Here is a 20,739-nt window from a genome sequence, read left to right on the forward strand (position 1 = left end):
CGCTACACCATGCCGCTTCCACATTATGGATTTTTGAATAAACTTGAATATCTGGTGAAGCATGAGAATATTTCCATGTCATGGAAAAGGCTTTAGATTCATTTTTCCTTGTTTTTAATTTGTTATTCATTTTATTATTTATTTTGTTACTAAATCATACCTAGTAGAGATAATGTTTTTCATACAAACGTATTTGAACTTCAGTGTCTGCAAGGTTGTTCAGGTTTATCACTTTGCATCTACATGTATGGATGAACTGTACATGGACAGTTAAATGCTTATATATGTTATGTATGCTGTTAAGCATTTGAAATGGCTGATTTTCTGTGTTTTCAAATCCTCTGGTGGCTTTTAATATATACCTTTTATAAAGAAATGTTGTTCATTTGTGCCTTTTATAATTTTTTTTCTATTTCCTATCATGCCCAACAGGAAGAGAAATCAGATGAAACAGCACCGGAGGGAAAGCAGGCAGAGGATGGAACAGCCCCTGAACAGCAAGAGGAGAACGGTGCAGAGGAAGAGCCTTCTGATGAACCCCCTCAGGAACAGGAAACACCAGAGGATGATGGGAAGGAAGAGGAGAAATCAGATGATGATACTGAGAATGTATGATGATTTTATTCAGAATACTTTCCACTTTTGGTACTTTAGCAAAAAATGAACATTTTCACCTGGGCCCGTATTCCATAAACGAGATAAGATTTTTGCTTAAGTCTTAGCAATTTGTCTTAGCATTTTGCTTGTCTAAGAAATCTTCCCTAGCGATATTCCATAAACTTAAGACATTTGTCTCAAGTCAGGCGATATGGCTAAGCCAAAGTCTCAAATTATATGACCTTCAGTGACCTTCTTAATGATAAATTGCTGCAGAGGTCACTGCAACAAACTTGCAAAAATGTGACTAAAGTTGTTTTTTCTTACAAATTTGGATTTTATTGAAACTAATTACAACTATTATATTAAGAGAAGAGCATTCATCACACATATATGGTAAGAATATTTAATTCAACTTATCTATATTTTTGTTAATTAACAAAACATTTCAATCCCAAACCGAGTGACTTGCAGTTTTTTGTGTATCAGTCCCATATATTACTTTTCATGTATTGTTTGTCAAAATATAAATTGAATATATTCCTCTCGACATCTTTACTCTAACTTCAGTTTAGACCTAGGCCCCCTAACTCCTAAGGGAAAACTTTTGTAACTTTTGAGACTAGTCTTGGGTCTAACATTAGGCCTAGATCTAGCCTAGGCCCAATTAGATCTATAATATTCGTCTGTTTGCAGGAGTATTAAACATTGTTTTTTACTTTTTTTTACTATTTCATGAAGGCTGCAAAACGTAACTTTGTTAGTCTAGTTGTGGCATGCCATAGTGGATCGAGCAACCGAGACTGAAGCTATATAGGCCTAATAGTATATCAATACATCATATAGACCTATATTAGTATTGGTCTAGGCCTAGAACAACATTCAGGACTTAGCCTGGCTTAGCCTTACTTAGGACAGGGATAGATTTACATGTAGGACTAGAATAGATCTGACTTAGAGTTAGAGTTAGGCCTAGAGTGATCTAGCCCAGGCCTAGACCAAAAGTTTAAAGCTTCTGTCTCCGACTGTATTTTGGTTTTTCTGCTAAACTACGAGTACGACACTTGACAGTCTAACAACATTACGTTGGACTAGACCCTAATCTTACCAAAAACTGATAGGCCTATGGCTATGACAAATTGACAGTAAATGTCAGAAACTTTTAAATAAATTCCCAGAAACGACGGTTAATCCTGTCTACACAGTGCTACTGCTAGGCCTATCGCTATGCATTGCTTGCCAACTACGCCTAAACTTAGATCTAGGCCTAGTCCTGACCTAGACATCTATGTAGGCCTAGATTCTAAGTAGATCTAGGCCTAGGCCTAGGTCTACTTCTCTTATAGGTCCATGTTTGTTTGGAGGAGTTCTTAATTTATACATTTTGGGGAGTTTGTTTAGATCTAGGCTAGGTTTCTAGAAAACAGGCCTAGTAAAGCCTAGACCAACAGCTCAGTCTAGACTGGGGCCTACAATACATTCATATAAAAATTTAGTTTAGGTCTAGGCGGCCTAGCCTATAGTATTATGGCTATACTTTCTTCTATTCATTCTAGATTCTATTTCTAGCCTAGCCGGTAGCCCTAACGTTAGGACTGGCTGATCTAGTCAGACTAGTCTACTGTTTGATCTAGAATCTCTAACGTAGGCCTAGATCTAGACGAAAAATAAGACTAAAAGCTAGACCCTATCTAGATCTAGTAGAAGTAGAACTATAACAATCTAGGTGTTAATAGTTATAGGTCGAGATCTAAAGTAGAGACTTGTAGACTCTATCAAAATAGAATCCAGCCAAATGTGAATTTCTTCTTTTTAGCCCCAAAGTACCGGTACATCTTAGTAAAATCCACATCGACTCAATCTCATTTTCTGGCCTCACTGTAAATCTGTCAAGTTCTTGTCGCAATCTCGGTATAGTTTTTGATTCTCACATGTCTAATCACATTTCTTTTATTTGTAGATCAGTTCGCTACCAATTGCGAAATATTGGTTTTATTAGAAAATACTTGTCTCGAAATTGGTTCACGTAACAAATTTTCCAATATAGACTATGTCTTGCAGATCTATACCTCAAAATCAATTTGTGAGCCAACTTTTATAAGAATTGGTTGAAAACTAAAAAGGGTTTCAGACCACAAGATTTTCACCTAATTTCATTATATAATATGTTGTTACCTTGGCAACACGATTTCTGATACAGACAAAAAATATTCTTGCACATTTTCAACTCAAGACTGATGTGTGTGCCAAATTTCATGAGCATCGGTTGAAAAAGATGAAGGAGTTTGAACTACAAGATTTTTGTTAAATAATATTTCGTTACCATGGCAACACGATTTTTGATACAGGCAAAAATATGTCTTAGACAGCTTCAACTCAAGACTAATGTGTATGCCAAGTTTTTAGGAGAATAGACCAGTTGAAAACTGATAAAGTAATTCAATCACAAGATTTTCATTTATTTTTGGTATTTTTTTTGTTACCATGGCAACACAATTTTTTATGTAGGCATAAAATATGTTTTGCACATCTTCACATCAAGACTAATGTTTGTGCCACATTTAATGAAAATTGGTTAAAAACTGAGGAAGTAGTTAGAACAGCAAGATTTATACATAATTTTTGCCAATATATACCGTTACCATGGCAACACAATTTCCGACACTTGCATTTATGTCTTGCATATCTTTTCCTCAAATCCAATGTGTGAGCCAACTTTCATGAGAATTGGTAGAAAATTAATGAAGTATTTTAAACGGCAAAATTTTGGCCATAATATATTGTTACCATGGCAACACAATTTCTGAAAAAGAAAAACATCTTCCACCTCCTTACCTTAAGACCAATGTGTGTTCAAAATTTCATGAAAATCGGTTTAAAAAATGAGGCAGGAGCTCGAAATGCAATATAGAGCTGGTCGGAAGCCTAGGTATAAATTCTAAAATTTTGTTGGCTGAATTACCTTGAAACTAATACAATTAAGACAACTCACAGCTGTCTTAAAGTTAGGGCTTAATTCTTAGCCATGTTGTATTTATGAAATACAGAATCTGCATTTTTAAGAAAACTTACTTAGCCATTCATCCTAAATCTGTCTTAGTCGCGCAAAAATTCTTAGCCAAATTCTTAGACAAAATTCTTAGCCAATTCTTTATGAAATACGCGTTTTGGCTAAGACTTTTGTCTTAGACAGAAAAATAAGACAAAATGCTTAGATTTTTGACTTAAGCATGCTTATCTCGTTTATGGAATACGGGCCCTGGTCAATATTTCAGTAATACAATATGGATTTTCTTTCTTCATTTTCAACATCCACTGTCTACTTTCCATTTGGTCTCATCCCACATACTTTAATCCTTGTTTGCCTACAACCATTTAGCCCATATACAATAGACCAAATTAAAAGAGGAAGAAGACCAAGTGGATTTAGCCATAAAAGTATTACATGATGTGATCACACCAAGTGATATAAACCTCAAGGCCTGTATTCTGAGCTAAAGTTTAAATTAAACCCTGGTTTGAAATTGTGGTTTAAGTATGGAGAGCCAATTGGGACACAAATCCTTAACGGTACACAACCAATTTATTAACTCATTTGATACTCAAATTGTTCATAATTGTCTGGGAATAATAATTGAAGTATTTTTTTTTCATTATGAAAGTAAAAGGAAACAAAATAGATGACATAAGAAATGTACAATATAAACATAATTTTTTAACTTTTGGCTCCCCATAATTTTAGCACAGAGTTAGACCATGGTCTAAGTTAAACCTGACTACAAATCAGAATACAGGCCAAAATGTCTTAGCCGTGTTTAGCATGGTGGAATGAAAGTTTGCTTCTTTCCCTTATGATTCCAAAATATCTCAAATGACAAATCGAACTTGGTTCAGGAATGCCACAAACCGTATATACATGTACTGTACTTTTTATGAACAGAAATCTGAGGAAGAAGGAGAGAAAGAAAGTACCAAGGATGAAGAAGAGAAGGATGGAGAGAAGAAAGAAGAATCAAAGGATGAAACACTGAAGGAAGATGTGAAGAAGGAGACCAAGCCTAAGATTGTTACCAAAAAGGAGAACATCACTGTTGAGATCCAGATCCTGGACCTGAATGAGCCGACGAGAGCCAGCAAGAAGGCATCCAGGAACAAGTTAGTAATCTTTAAAACAGTCATTTCCATGGTAATCAAAGAGCATTTCATATGAATGACACAAAAAGTGAGAAATCACTTCAGGATGATCCAAGGTATAAGAGATTAATACTTTCATGCATCCTGGAATTTCTGGTATGATGAAGCTAGTTGTTTGAGAAAGTTAAGAATAGGCTGGACTACTTGGGACATTTACAGGGGGAAGGGAGGTTGATTGATTCTAAAATTGATGATTCATTTTGTAATTAAGTCAGATATGCCAGATATTCAAGAAAATTCTATGAGAAATGTAATGTGTTGTTGAAAATGAAAAATTATGATGATGGTAGTGATGATGATGATGATGGTAGTGATGTTGATGGTGATGATGAATTTAATGATGAGGGTGAGGATTATGATGATGATGATCATGATCATGATTATCATGATGATGATGGTGATAACGATAGTGATGATGATGGTGATGATGATGAGGATGATGGTAGTGATGATGATATTAATGAGGATGAATTTGATGAGGAAGAATTTGATGATGATGAGGGTGATGATGTTGATGATGATGATGATGTATTACTTCTAACACTAAATCCTGACATACTTTTATCCACCACCACCTGTACAGATTAAAGGAACTCCAAAGAAAAGAGGAGGAGCGTGTCGAGAGAGAGCAGGCCCTCAATAGTCTGGAATCATTCATATTTGATGCCCAGGATAGGCTGTATAATGAGGATTATGAGAAATGCTCTACGGAGGAAAAGAGGGAAGATATTCGGTCAAAACTCAGCGAGGCATCGGATTGGCTGTATGATCAAGAACCTGATACACCCATACAGGTATGAGACTAAGGGGAGGGAGGGGGTCAACATACCCATACAGGTATGAGACTGAGGGGAGGGAGGGGGTCAACATACCCATACAGGTATGAGACTGAGGGTAGGGAGGGGGTCAACATACCCATACAGGTATGAGACTGAGGGTAGGGAGGGGGTCAACATACCCATACAGGTATGAGACTGAGGGTAGGGAGGGGTCAACATACCCATACAGGTATGAGACTGAGGGTAGGGAGGGGGTCAACATACCCATACAGGTATGAGACTGAGGGTAGGGAGGGGGTCAACATACCCATACAGGTATGAGACTGAGGGTAGGGAGGGGGTCAACATACCCATACAGGTATGAGACTGAGGGTAGGGAGGGGGTCAACATACCCATACAGGTATGAGACGAAGGGGAGGGAGGGGGTCAACATACCCATACAGGTATGCAGATTGGAATTAAAGGATGAATGAGGGGGGGTCGACATAACCTTTCAGGTATGGGGATTGGAATTAAAGGGTGAGGGGAAGGGGGGTACACACCCATCTTAATGCATCAATTACTTCATGATAGCATGAAAGGTCTACCAATTTTTCCAGATTTTGGTAATTTTGATTATAAACTTATCAATGTACGCAGGTACTTCGCCCAGCTGGGATAAACAACCTTTGTTACTATCTTGCTTTTGTTTACGAGAATGATATTCACTTTGTATTTGCTGTAGTCTCCCTCGCTCCCCACCTTACTGGGACTCGTTTACATCTGAATTTGAAAACTCCCATAAATTTTCTACTCCATCCTGTTTCATAAATGTTGAACAAAATGATGATTACAATCAAGGTTTCCATAATGGCAATGAATTATAAATGAGGTAATTAATTTCATATTTAGAAAAACAGTATAATGCTTCAACATTGTTTTTCATGGTCACTTGCGGCAAAATATGAAATGAAAGGAAACGGTTACTTCCTTTCACCATGACAGCTATTTGTTTGAATCATTTAGTAGTCTGCCATTCTAACTTTGTTACATTTATGAGTGCTTAATTTATTTTCCTCTTTTAAGCCATCTGTCAATTATAAGTGCTAGAGGCATTATGATGTTGGGTTGTCTGTCCGTCCGTCCGTCCCATTTTCGTCATCAATTTTGAAAGTCCATTGCAAGTGCATGAGAGATGATAGCATGACTGTGCTATACAATGACAGAAAATTTTATTTCAAAATCTTTCAGTTACTTTGCTGGAATGAAATTACATACTAAAAAATGACTTCCTTTCAAAATATAGGCATACAAAGACAAGCTCAAAGATCTGAAGAAATTGCTTAAGAACCTCGAGTACAGAGTAGATCAGCTGCGACGACGACCCGCTGCCATTGAGGCCGCCAAATCAGCACTCAACGCTTCATACCACTTCATGATAGTAGCCAAGAATGTCACTGGCGAGGACTTACTTTACACTGAAACAGAATTTGGTCTTCTAGAGAAAGCTTATAATGAAACCAATAATTTTTTTACCACTAAGTTGGAAGAGCAGGAAAGGACTGCATTGACAGAGAAACCTGCTTTAATAGTTTCAGAATTAGAGGAGAAACTTCTAAGCCTTGAGCGGGAAGTAAGATATCTCGTAGGCAAGGCAAAGTCAACACCGAAGTCAAAGCCAAAGCCAAAGAAAAAGACTGATAAAAAGAAAAATACAACAGAAACAGATGAAAGTAATGGAGATAATGGTGGTGATGAAGAAGCAGAAGAAAAAGAAAAAGGTACATTTTAGCTCTTTTCTCTTTCATTGTAAGCCACTTTTGCAAGTTGTAGCAATTATAGTTCCAAACTTGTCAAACCCCCTTACATTTTTTTAAATAATCTATTTTTTGTCTTGCCTGAAGGAAGTTCGGTGGAGACATACAGGGCTGTGAGAGTTCAGATTTTTGTTTTGATATTCAGCTTAATTTAAGCTTAGTTGTGACTTCCCTCTTTACAAAAAGTATGGGAGCTCTTTCTATTTCAGATTTTTTCAATACTCTTCAGCTTTTTTCAGATCTTTTTATTTGTGACCACTCACACCCCTGGACCTAGTAATCACTTTTCCTGCTGGTCTGTTAGTCCGTTAGTCTGTTAAAAAATGTTAAAGTTTTTGTTCAATGTGCTGTCGTGCTCTCATTTCTTTATTTCTGCATCAATTGTGTTTACACTTTGTACATATGATCCTTGGGTAATACCACATGTGTGTTCATGAGGATGATAAGGTCAAAAGATCATATGGCATATTTTATTGATCGCGATTTCAGGCTAGACCTGTGGTTTCGTGAACCACCTTCCTTAATCTGCTCTTTGTGGGAAAGTTGCAAGTTTGTCTGTTTTGCTAAATTTTTTTCACAAAGTGGGACTGAATTTTCTTAAACCTTGATCAAGAACAACAAATTATAAGTCTCAATTTTTTACATTTGGGTGATGGAAGTTATTAAAAATCTTATCAAGCACCAAAGAACATGTTTCAATGGTTTATAAAGTTGAATATAAGTTTTGAACAGCTTCATGCCCTCGCACCCCCCCCCCCCCCTGTTCAATCAAGGAAAGGTTTGATATATTGTTATGTTTTCTTCTTTCTCTTTCAACAGTTGTTATCCCTCCCCCTGAAGAAGGAGAGGAGACCACTGATAATGCACAGGATGAGGATCCTGCTGCAGTAGATGTGGAAGGGAGTGAGGAGCAGGATCAAGAAGAGCCAACTGAAGCCACACCTACCGGGGAGGAAGAACAAATACCAGAAGAGCCTTTACAATTAGAAGCACCTGAAGAAGGTAGAGTAAAGTCCAAATTTGTAAATAAAACTATTTTTGGTTTGATTTAGTAGGTTCATATACATTCTATTTTCTATAAGTTAAAAGCCCCTCTTTTAACCCTAAAACGACTGGGCTATTTGAGATGTATTGAGGATGGGGGAGGGGGCCTTTTGATCTTGGCCACTGTTCATGTGATCTCGCGAAAATTTGGCATGCACGTTCTTTACCCCATGAACTACAAGCCAGTATAAACAAATTTAGAAAGTATTATTTTTCATTGATTATGAATAAATTATCAAATTTATTCATCAAAAACATTTGCATATTAAATACCCAATGCCACTTCAAATTTACTTCTTTTTCCAGATGTCATCTTTGTAATCTAATTTAAAGGTTTCCTTAAAGGACAAGTCCACCCCAACAAAAAGTTGATCAAAATAAAAAAAGAAAAATCCAAAATTTCATCAAAGTCGGATGTAAAATAAGAAAGTTATGACATTCTAAATTTTTGCTTCATTGCACACAACAGCTATATGCACATCCTGGTCGGTATGCAGATGAAGAAGCTGATGACATCACTCACTCACTATTTCTTTTGTATTTTATTATATGAAATTTGAAATATTCTATTTTTCTCCTCATTGTCCCATGAAACAAAGTTTTATTCCTCCCTGAACTTGTGGCATTACCATTGTCATAACATTTTACGGTTAAGTTAAGTTGGTCCTTGATGTCAAATTGGTAAAAAATTATTGTATAAATTAAACAATAAAAACCAAAAGAAATAGTGAGTGATGGACATCATCGACTCTCTCATTTGCATGCCACTGAGTTGTGCATATAACTGTTTTGTGAAAAATAAGCGAAACTTTAAAATGTCATAACTTTCTTATTTTACATCCGATTTTGATCAAATTTTCAGCATTATGCTTGTTTGATTTTTCTCTATTGATTCAAGTCAACATTTCTCTGGGATGGACTTGACCTTTAAATAAGAATTGCGAAAGCCAATTATTTCCTTATGTATTTCTTTTTAGGGTTAAGTTAATCCCCTTGAAGTGTTGGTAGTTTCTGTCAAGATATACTCTTTGGTACTAATAAAAAAATATGAGTTTCATTATAATTTAGGGAACCATATTGATAAAATACTACCAGAGTTAATAAGTTTTACAAACACAGGCTCCAGTTATTAAAGCATTTATAGCCTCTTGAAGGAAGGAAAGACATTCTAATTTGATTTGTAAATTTTATACATTATTTGTTTTATTTCAGAGGTGACAGATACAGCACAAGAAGAGGCAGCACCAACAGAAGCCCCTACAGAAGAAGTAAAACGTCATGCCGAACATTCACATAAAAATGGGGATTTGTAACAGTATTTAAATTAAATGTATCTATGTTATGATGATTTACCATGAAGTGTGTTTACAAAGTGCAAGTGTGATATTATTTTTCTTGAAGCATTGTATGGTTTTACCATTTAGAATAACCACGCATGTATGTTGCAGAATAGCATTGGTCTTATTACACTCCCTTTGGTCATTCCAGATGTCGTTTGGTAGCATTCCACAAAGCACATGAAGTTTTATGAATCTTGAAACAAAGTGTATGTACCATTCACTATTTTGAATAAAACTGGTCCAGTTCACTTCCATGGGGTACTCCATTTTGCATGTACTTAGTGTGTTCACAAGTCCAAGTTTTGAAAACGTTATGGTTAGTCGTGTGGACTAATCAGTACATTCACAGACATTGGTTGTATTGCACTGTCTTGGTTGTATTTATTAAAATTGTACAGTATTGTCATACAGTATGTGGTTCATGTGGAACAGCTGCTGTATTCAAGAGTATTGGTAGTACTGCCCTTGAACATTGTTTTGTAATTTGTTTACAAAAATTTAAGGTCTTTGTTTCCTGAAAAGTTGTATTAAAGTAAGTTTATTGTTCCTTGCATTTCTGCACAGCATTACAAATGCTGATAATATTGAATATTGACAGGCAGTTGTTTGTAATTTACACAGTTTGTGGTGCCATTATTATGCCTACACTATTAAATTGTGAATTTTCCTTAATTTCTTATTGATACAATCGAAAGAAATTTGTGTTTAATACATAGGATATATCAAAAGTAAGAATAGGTATTTATTAATTTTTCATTTATCAATACTTGGTAATTTTGTACTTTCAACATTAGTTGATCAATATTTAAACAGTTTACCATTGAATATTTGCATTTGCAAAATTTTAAGATTTTACACAATTACAAATTACTAGTATATTGCTTGTGTAAAGGACTCCCAAATGCACCTTTGCCACCTAGATATTCTAATATACATGAAATGTAATCTTACAAATATCAGTTTCTTGATGATAGTAAAACCATACAGAACACACTTCATGGTAAAGAATAGTTGTAAATGTGGATTATTTTATTAGACTGATTCTTAAATTCAAATTACTAGGAACGTTTGACTCCCTCTACCTCTCTAAACTTATCACATTGGACTTGGTCTAATCCATTTGGTCTATTATCAGTTTGGTCTCATTGCCACAAAGTGGCCTAACCATTACTTGGACTGTCATTTAGTCTAATGCCTAGAACCTCAATGCATAAAAGTTGCTATCATATTAACTCTGCTATCCAATGGTAACTGCCATGGTAACGTACCTCAACAGTTAATCAAAATCAGGATTCTGTGAAAGTTACCATTGGATGGTATAGCCACTATTACAGTAACTTTCATGCAACGCGACACAGATAGACTACTATCCCTCTCGTGTATTTCCTGTTTTGCATTTTTTTTTCAAATGAAAATTTGCATCATAAACAGTTCATTTCATCAAAGATGGTGTAAAAATGGCTATAGTCTAAATGGGAGATAGACAAAATGGCAAATGGACTAGGAGGCATTTCTACTAAATGGTTAGTAGACAAAATCAAGATATGATCATGTGGGATGAGAAAAGCATAAATGAGTCAAAGTGGTTGTTAATATTACTGGATTTCCAAGGGCATTAAAATCATATATCATGTGAACCTTGCTTTGAAATTAAAAATCTTCTAAAATCCTCCACGCTTACAGCTAATAGTAGACGACCAAAAGATTACTAAAGTGCTAAAACTTGTGTTTTAAAACTCTGTTTTGTACATGTATGTGGCACATAACAAAATGAATTGTGTTGAAATTATGGATACTATTTATGAAAAGAGTTGTGCCATCGGAAAGATATACTATTCACTGTGAGTGAAGAATGTTATTAAATTAGAACATTGATAGATGCTCAGAAAATATAAATGTTTTGCACAATTTTTTTTTTCCTCTTTGAATGCTTTACTAAGTTATTATCAGTGTTCCATGAGGTATCATGTCAGAGATTACCACTTACAAATTTGTTCTGAGCCATTTAGATGCAAGAATTTCAGTAGCCTATAACAATATTCAGTGAACATCACTGATTAGTTGTTTTATGAAATGCTCCCCGGGTGTTTCATGAAAGCTGCCATCAGTAATTACAAATCTTCATTCTCTAATAGTTACCATAGCTATAGTCAGAGACCAGTGCTCAACTAATCAATACCAAGGATTGTACTGATATTGTCTGAGCAGGGAATAATTTCAGCGAAGACAGCTTTCATGTAATACCTCCCTGGGTAATGTAAGAAATCTGTTATCAGTAGATAATTATCAGTTACAGTAATAGCCTTATTAAAAGCACATAACACCTTGTAAGTCATCTTACCAAATGCATACTTCATGCAATATTTCTGCAAGCATCACTTCATCACTATTTCTCATTATAATACACTAAACAATTTGGAATACAGTAAATCACTGCGATAGAACCATTGGCCCGAATTCACAAAAGGTGGTTTTGAAAACCCATGGTTGAGTCCATGGATTATGCAGATTTCCTGGTTAAATTATGCTTATTTTACGACGTATATTAAAAATGTCCAATGCTGATGCGCACTTTTGTCACAGTGCACCAAATTGACGCCTGTTACCATGGTTAGATATGCAATTTTAATTCATGAGTCCACTGTTTTGAATTGATGCGCCTGATACACGCTAAATTAAGTGTAATTTATACAGGAAATCTGCATAAACCATGGATTCAACCGTGGGTTTTCAAAACCACCTTTGTGAATTCGGCCCATAGTGCCTCCAAAATTCTTGTTAAAAATAGGCTCTGAATTGTTACGTGCCTAATATTAAAGGCCAGAAGGTTATTTTGAAAATTATCTGGTGAACAAATGGTTTATGCAGATATCTTGTATAAATTATGCTTATTTACCACATAATATGATTTTAAAAAGTCCAATGCTGATGATATAAGATATTGTCAAAGTGCGACAAATTGATGCCTGTTGCCATGGATGAGCACGCTATTTTAGTCATGAGTCCTCTTTGTTGAATAAATGAATCTACTGTTCTGCAGTGAACTCGTGAATAAATAGTGTACTCAACCATGCCAACAGGCATCAGTTTCTTGCACTGTGACAAAAACATGCAACAGCATTGAACATTTTTCAAAATATGCAGTAAATTAAGCCTAATTTATACAGGAAATCTTTATAACCCATGGGTGTAACTCATAGTTTTCAAACCACTTTTGTGAATTCAGACCAAAGCGTATAATTATCCTCGCAATTGTTATCACTTGTAACCTGTTGCAAACTGTACCGAAGAACTTGATTGTAAAACTGTTGTCAGTAGCACTGGAATCTCCTCAGATAAAGTTTTAAGGAGTTAAATCATTATTTGCGCACAATAACTCTCCCCTCCTTTGATAAAAATGTTCTGACAACACTAATTGTTGCATTTTGTACATGGTTTTGTACATGGTTCACATTTCTTGTTTATGGTTTAAACTATTCCTTACTGAAACTGGCTGGTCCATGTACTAAGTCCTATAGGATTTTCAGAACCAGCAGTAACAGGGTTAAGCAATGATTCATGGTTTGTTTAGTACAAGTGGGTTTGTAAACTAGACGCAAGGTTTTTATTAAAGAAATCTGAAAGTTTATGGATTTTTATGTCAGTAAATCAATCTCTCTGATTATATGCACAGTGAATTTTACTAGTTTGATCATTAGTTGGTTTTATGCTCCCTGACAATTGCTATAATGGAAAATCTGCTTGTTAAGCCAAACATAAAACCTAACCTTCAAAACTCAATGAACCCTTATCCTTATATCTCCATTGTTCTGAACCAAAAACTCTATTATAATCCTAACCCTAACCCTATGCCCTCTGAGATATTAGACCGGAGCAGATGTTGTAGGAGCATATCATGTCACTCACTAGTTAATTTTTTGCCCCTTCCCCCATTTTTTTGTCACAGGAATGTTTGTGCCTACATTGATATTTATAGAACTTTCTCTGTGTATATTCCTAAAGGGCATGGCAATGATTTATTTTTTTTCAAGTTGTCTAATGAGGAAAAGTGCATGCAATCATTTGTGCTTTTGGAGCACATTGACTTTCCTTCAAATTTTTTTTTCTGTCTCTTTGTTGTTGTTTTTTGTACTTGCTTTTGCTCCAAGTTGTTTTGTTAACTGTGAAGTCTAGGAGCCCGTCTGACAAAGAGTTATGATTGATCCGATCAACAGCAACTATGGAAAGCCAGCAAAGTCAACATATAAAACACATGTTAAAAAAAATTCTAGATATGAATGCATATCCATAAATCCATTGATTTCTTGACAATTTGATGTGTTCTCCTTTGTTTACAAAGGAGATTTTGCAAATTTAATGTTGAAAAAATTTATGACCCTGATGGATTTCCATAGAGTTATGATTGATTGGATCAATTGTAACTCTTTGTAAGACAGGGCCCAGGTTTTGTGCAACTATAGTCCTTCATGTGATTCTTCAAAAAGATTTCCTCAAAAATTCACCATAAGATGAATTTGAAAACTAGTTCATGTATTGTGTGTGTTATTAATGCCTATGGTCTTGTGTGGTAGTAGCATGGACTTTATAACAGAGCGTTTGCTCCATGATACACCATGGATTCAAGAACATAGCAAATGTATTGTCAAACAACCTTCATGACGATGAACAACCAAGAAGTCTTTGTTGAATATTGGTAAATTCGAAAATTTGAATATTGGTAAATCCAAACTGCAGTTTCATCCTGAACTCTAGACAAATGATATATTGTAATTTATATCAGCTTCGAAAATTAGGGCAAAATTGCTGATCCCATTCACCATTTTACGACAATGACCTCCCAGCTGTTCTTTGTCATTGGATGGGTGTTTAAAATAAATTTACTGTGTTCTTGAATTTGTCCCCATTGCAGTTGCAAAAATTCATTGTTGGAATCGAGGAGAGAGATTTGAAGAAAGGGAACAAGAGGACTATAATAGATGGGGAAGAGAGAGGGGAAAGAAAGGGAGAGAGATAGGAGAAGGAGCTTCAGTAGGAGAGGGAAATAATATGGAAATATATGCAAATACATTATGTAAGGTGAGGTAAAATAGAATTATGAGAGAAAGAATGAGAGATTAAAAGAGATGAATGGAGAAGGGGGCATATGCAATGGGAGATCGGGAAAGAAATTTGGAAAAAATACAAATAGAGGGGGGAGGAGAGGGCGAAATCAAAGGTTATTATTGTGTTGAGAGAGAATAAAAACCGGTGGTAAGATCGATTAATTATTGAGAATAATACTTCAAATGAGACAAATCAAGATACGAGAGATGGATACAGGAGGAAAGATATGCGGAAGGTGGCCGGTTCTAGTGGAAAGATTATGAGAATTTGTAAGAGAATGAAAAACTAAAATGGAAAAAGAGACAGATCTTGGTTTCTTCGTCAGCAATGAAAGACCGGGTAAGAGATCAAAACAATAAAGAATTAGATAGGTCAGAAGATTGTGATTTAATCTTACATAAAGATATAAGCTATTTTATGTCTGATTCAACTGAAAAAGCAAAGAGAACTATTAACCGGCTTGTTCTCAGCTCTCCGATCTAGTTCCACCAAAATATCAACTTCTTTTACCACCGCAAAGTGGGCGTGTCCCGTAACTCCAGCTGTTGAGGGGGCGTGGTCTAGCGTTTACACATGTTCAACCTATGGCTATGTATAGGCCATAGAGATATACATCTCGTTCATCTCTCAAAAAGTATGGCGAGTAATTTGCCTCCACACGGTGAAATTCTCCGTTTGAGTGAAGTTCGTGAACGGGGACCTCTCATCATGGCAGGGAAATCCGTCAGAGTTATGGGAAAGTGAGTTTGACTGCTTGATATGATTGGATGATCAATATAAAATAATAGAATTTAGTTTTACTTTTAACGAAGCGATTCCCTGCCCCTGGCTGGACTGGCCTGACCTTAGTCCCACATATTGACACATGATGTTGGCCACTTCATTTACAAGTTTATGACTTGCTGTTTGCCTTGGCTTGGGAGTCCAAAGATTACTAGATCTGTCAGCCATGGCTTATGAATTTTTCTATCCATCTGATCATTTATTTTGTTTTTATTGTATGTCTGTTTTGTTTTATAAATCGAAATGGAACTTCAACTTGAATTAACTTTTATTTTTACTCAGTACTTACAATAGTGAACAGGTGAAGGGTTATTTTCTCTAAAATAAGCTGTTGTTATTCACACCAGGGTGACCAGATTTCACAAAATGAAATACGGGACAATCGACAAAGTACTCTGCATGAGCGGATCGACCGAGCCAGATCTTAATAAAAACAAATTCTACAAAGAAGGCTACACAGTGTTACCGGTGTTGGTGTTGCGAAGAAAAAAAATATACAGAATTGGAAGGGAGGAAGAACGAAAGAATGAAGGAGAGATTGAAAAGGTGAAAGAAAAGAGATGAAATGAGAATGGAAAGAAAGAAAAAAGGAATGTTAGAATAAAAAAAATGATGAAAGATAGAATAATAAAACGTTTTCCATCATTCTTTGAAATGAATTAAGAAGGAAAGAAAAAAAAGAAGTAAGGGAAGATGTGTGAAAGAAAAAAGGAGGAGGAAAAGAAAGTATGAATAAAAGAAAAATGTTCCCTTCATTCTTTGAAAGAAATACAACAAAAAAAGAACAACAGGAAGGGAGGAAGAAAGAAAGGAAGGGATGGAAAGAAAGAAAGAATAAAGGACGATATTAGAAGGAAAAAATAAAATGAAATAAAGAATGAAAGAGAGGGGGGAATTGAAGGGAAGAGAGAATGAAAAAATGACAAAATAATGGAAGGTGAGAAAGAACGAAAAGAAAAGGGAGAAGGAAGCAAAGAAAATTTTAAGGAAAGAAAAAATGAAGGGGAAATAATAGGAAATTTTAAAAAAGAAGGAAAGAAAGACAAAGAAGGAAAGGAAGAAAAATGAACAGAGATAAAGCATTAGGAAAGACATAAGGAATAAAGATAGATGGAACAAAAAGGGGGCAAAGATGAAGGATAGAATGATGAAGGAAAAAGGATATAAAAGATAGAAAGAAAAAAGTACAAATTTAAAACAAACAAAAAATCCCATAATCTAACAAATATATGTGGTGATTCTAAACTTTAATTTTATTCATTTCTAAAACATTCTAATTCTATTCGAAATTTAGAATAGAAATAGAATGTTTTTTAGAAATAGAATGTTTTAGAAATGAATAAAATAATAGAAATAGAAAGTTTAAGAAATGAATAAAATTTAATAGTGAACATTGTTAAACTTAAAAATTCAATGAAACATTGCTGCATCATACACAAGCATCCCTCCCATCCCATTTCAAGTTCGCACCGATCAAAATAAGACTAAAAAGGAAAGCTGAAACAACTACCGGCGGTAGATCTAACATTATTTATGAAAACTCAATAACTTGTTTCTCTGATAACATCACCAAATCAGTATGCCTAATCTGAGAATCTATAATTTACTTACAAATTTTTTACAAACATTACCCGCCGAGTTTGTGATTATTTTGGTGGAACTTAAAAACTGTTTATCACATGAGATTGTTTGCACCATTGAGGATCTGCTCCGTCCTATAGCTATAGAAGCCTGCCACACACAGAAAGGAGGCCAGTTTGTTTGCAATGTATTGGGTTAAGCAAGAAAATCACAGCAGCGGACTCAAACTTGCAAAAGTTTACAATTATCCATTTTATTGTTGTCTCTGCTTCATTATCTGTTGGTTATTTAATGAAAATGTGTCAATTTTCAAATGTTTTAACTATACTTTGTTCAAAATTCTGAAATACGGGACAAATAGGCGTCCCAGGAAGGGTTTGTCGGGACATAGGAGCAAAATACGGGACGATCCCGCGATATACGGGACGTCTGGTCACCCTGATTCACACCATACCATATTGATTATTTTTTAGATGTTACTGAAAAAACTATAGGCTAGCTATCACTTCCTCAGGTCTGCTGGTACAAAGATGAAGAAGAAAACTTATTATAAGTTGAATTTGATTGTAATGAATGTGCAGTTTTACAACATTCACATGCATGGAATTTCTTGATTTTATTTTCAACATTTTCTTGGGAACACTAATCAAATATCAATACTAGACCTATTCAAAATAGCTAGTTATGTGACATAGTATTTGATTGGAGAAATTTGAATAATTCAAAGTCTTCTTTTGAAACTCTGATCTTTGCCTTGTCTGGGCCTAGCTTGGAATTGAAGTCCACTCGTAAAGTAGAGAGGAAAACGGTATGCCCAATATCAACCAAATGATAATCTGTGATATCCCTGACTAGAAAGTAATGAAAAGTCTGAATGCAAAGACTATCACAAAGAACTGCATACATAATAGCCACGATTGTGTAACAGTAACGTTGTAATTGCAAACACACAAGTAAAGTTATGAAACTTATATTTCCAGCCTAGAACTGAGTTATTCAGTCACGTGAACTATGAAGTGGCATGTCTGAGGAATGACTGATTCGAAGCTCAGATGTTAAATGGCTTGATAATGTGGCTAATAATTTTTAATATAAATATTCTGATATGGGAAAAGGGAGAGTAGCAATAAGAGTAAGAATTGAGGTTTTTCTTTTTCTTTATTAAAGAATAGACTAGATCAATTCATGCACATTTCACTTGTTTATACATACAGGCTTACTCAGTATGATGCTGTCAAACAGTTAGCTGTCATACAAGCCTCAGAACGCAATGCAACCCATCGCCTTCATGTGAACACTCGTCTTATTGAACCATTCCAGTCAAGAATAGGTTCCATGTTCCAGTTTATTGGTGAGATGCCTTCAGAGATAAAGAGTGAATCAGACATGGTTCTTCTTGCAAGGGTCGTCCGATGTGTAGATGGTATTGACGTGACTATGTACTACAATGCTTGTGATGTCCAGAGGAACTACTTGGCTTCAAGAATATCGGCTGCATCAACATCTTCATCTTCTTGACATTGATTTTAGATGTTAGCTGTGACTTTCAAGCGCTCATCATGAGTTCTGTGCTGACGATGCAAAATGACATGAATGTTCTTACCAGGCTGGTCAGGGTGACAACATGCACTTGAGATGTTCAGAAGAACTTTTTCAGCATCATCAGTAACAGTAGAACGCATCATCATCTTCTGGAAAATTGATTCAAGTTGTTACTCTGTATCCAGTTAGAGCCTGACACTGTCAAGTGTTCATCATGAGTTTCATGGTGATTAGACATACATTATGTAAAAATTGTTGTTCTTGCCAGACTCATCAGGGTGACAACACTTGTGATGTATAGTCATAGAACATTCTTGGCAACATGAGACTCAGAAGGCATCATCAGCTTCTTGAAAACAATTGAAAACATTTGCGTACAGGTATACAATCAGTCTGTGATGGTCAAGATATATATCAATTATCTTAGCCCCTCTAACAGACAGCCATTCTTGCCATGGTCATCATTGTGATGTCACTTATACTCCAGAACAAGGGAAAATCACAGGGCCAGGGGGTGATTTTGTGCTAAGATAATTCAAGAGACCTGAAAACTCATAAAGGAGCCCTTGAAAATCCTTTAGCTTATCCATTGTTTTAGATTGAGGCAGTATGTCATGAAAAGTAGCCTCAGATGAGACTAATAATAATGATAATAATAATTATTAGACTTATATCGCACCAAATCCACTCTGTAGGGTGCTCAAAGCCGCTTTTTAGGAAATCATAAAAGAAATTAAGAAGAATTGAACAAATGTTTTTAGGTAATTTTTGAAAGTTTCAGAAGTCAAACACTGTTTGATGTTATGAGGGAGGCTATTCCATAGCTTAGAGGATGAGTAAACAAATGATCTTTCACCCCAGGTTTTAGAAACTTTGGGGGTTACAAGGCGCTGCTTTTCAGAATCTTCCGACACGGGGGCGGCGTCAACATCAAATTTTAACTGAAGGTTAGGTTTTTGAAATGACAGCATAACCTAGAAAGTAAATGGACCTAGTTCATGAAACTTGGACATAAGATTAATCAAATATTACTGAACATCCTGCCTGAGTTTTAGGCCACATGACCAAGGTCAAAAGTCATTTAGGGTCAATGAACTTAGACCATGTTGGGGAGTCAATATCGAAAAGAGCAGTCTCTGATTTTTTTTTATTCCCAGCTCCAGAAAGAATTCCTTCCTCATGACGATTGACAGCAGATTCATACATGTACCTGCATTAAAAAAACTATGAATTTTCTGCATGCTAAAAATTACTTAAGAAAAAGTGCAAGTCAAGCGCAAATGTGTTTCCATTGACAATTCAGGAATGTATCATGATACAGTGATATTGATCATCTAATCTACCAATGTCATCAAAGATTTCATAGGGAATGAAAGGGGGAAAAATATGAGATAAACGGATATGTTTTCATTTAATATAAGAAATGATAATAAAGTACTTAGTTTTGATAATTATTTTTATTTTTTTATTAAATTTCTAAAATCAAAGTCTTCAAGAGTTTGTAGACCATTTTTTTGTCTAAAGCGGTAAATTTGATGAATGAGAAGGTTTTAGTGGGTATACTGTCACAGACACAATCCTCTTACATGGACTAATAGGATGAAATATATAGGATCTTTTCCTTGCACCTTTTTATGTAACTCTTCATTCGCCCAGTCATGGCAAACAACAATTGTTTATGAATTTGTAAACAAGCTTTGTTATTGTATCCATCTTGATAGCAGTACCAGACCCCCCCCCATAGAAGAGGGTTGTACCATGCAGTTATAGCTGTTCTAAGTTAAGAGTGACTTCATTGGTGATTATTTTGCGCACAAGACAGGCATGATTAAAATCGGAATGAATGTCAATTTTTTTCAGATTTTTTTTTATTCATTTCTTTATGTTTTTATTTTTCCCTTTTTACCTGAAATCCTTTGCCCAAGAGCTCTCTCATGTTGTCTGTACTGCTTTTTAAATTCAAATGATAAAACTATCAT

General features: G+C 35.3%; 2 protein-coding genes across 2 annotated transcripts in view; both read left to right on the forward strand.

Annotated features, from left to right (window-relative positions):
* The window catches only part of LOC121420527 (hypoxia up-regulated protein 1-like), a 28,906-nt gene extending 17,513 nt beyond the window's left edge, over window positions 1-11,393 (forward strand). Inside the window, exons 16-21 of the mRNA XM_041615197.1 lie at window positions 433-609; window positions 4,538-4,752; window positions 5,375-5,585; window positions 6,857-7,331; window positions 8,187-8,369; window positions 9,624-11,393. Coding sequence (XP_041471131.1) covers window positions 433-609; window positions 4,538-4,752; window positions 5,375-5,585; window positions 6,857-7,331; window positions 8,187-8,369; window positions 9,624-9,724 — 1,362 coding nt within the window. The 3' untranslated portion in view covers window positions 9,725-11,393. The remainder of the gene's footprint in view (window positions 1-432; window positions 610-4,537; window positions 4,753-5,374; window positions 5,586-6,856; window positions 7,332-8,186; window positions 8,370-9,623) is intronic.
* A 4,073-nt stretch (window positions 11,394-15,466) lies between these two features.
* Window positions 15,467-19,456, forward strand: LOC121419499 (CST complex subunit TEN1-like). Its single transcript, XM_041613952.1, has 2 exons — window positions 15,467-15,594; window positions 18,433-19,456. Exons 1-2 carry the CDS (start codon window positions 15,491-15,493, stop codon window positions 18,734-18,736), a joined length of 408 nt encoding a protein of 135 aa, XP_041469886.1. The 5' UTR covers window positions 15,467-15,490; the 3' UTR covers window positions 18,737-19,456.
* Window positions 19,457-20,739: the final 1,283 nt, after the last annotated feature.

Source organism: Lytechinus variegatus, chromosome 8, assembly GCF_018143015.1.
Source record: "Lytechinus variegatus isolate NC3 chromosome 8, Lvar_3.0, whole genome shotgun sequence".
Taxonomy (NCBI): domain Eukaryota; kingdom Metazoa; phylum Echinodermata; class Echinoidea; order Temnopleuroida; family Toxopneustidae; genus Lytechinus; species Lytechinus variegatus.

Excerpts from the sequence above, each read along its gene's own strand:
- LOC121419499 (XM_041613952.1), top strand. The coding sequence starts at position 15,491 with ATGGCGAGTAATTTGCCTCCACACGGTGAAATTCTCCGTTTGAGTGAA. Across the intron at positions 15,595-18,432 it reads TCCGTCAGAGTTATGGGAAA|GCTTACTCAGTATGATGCTG; the intron begins GTGAGTTTGACT and ends TTATACATACAG.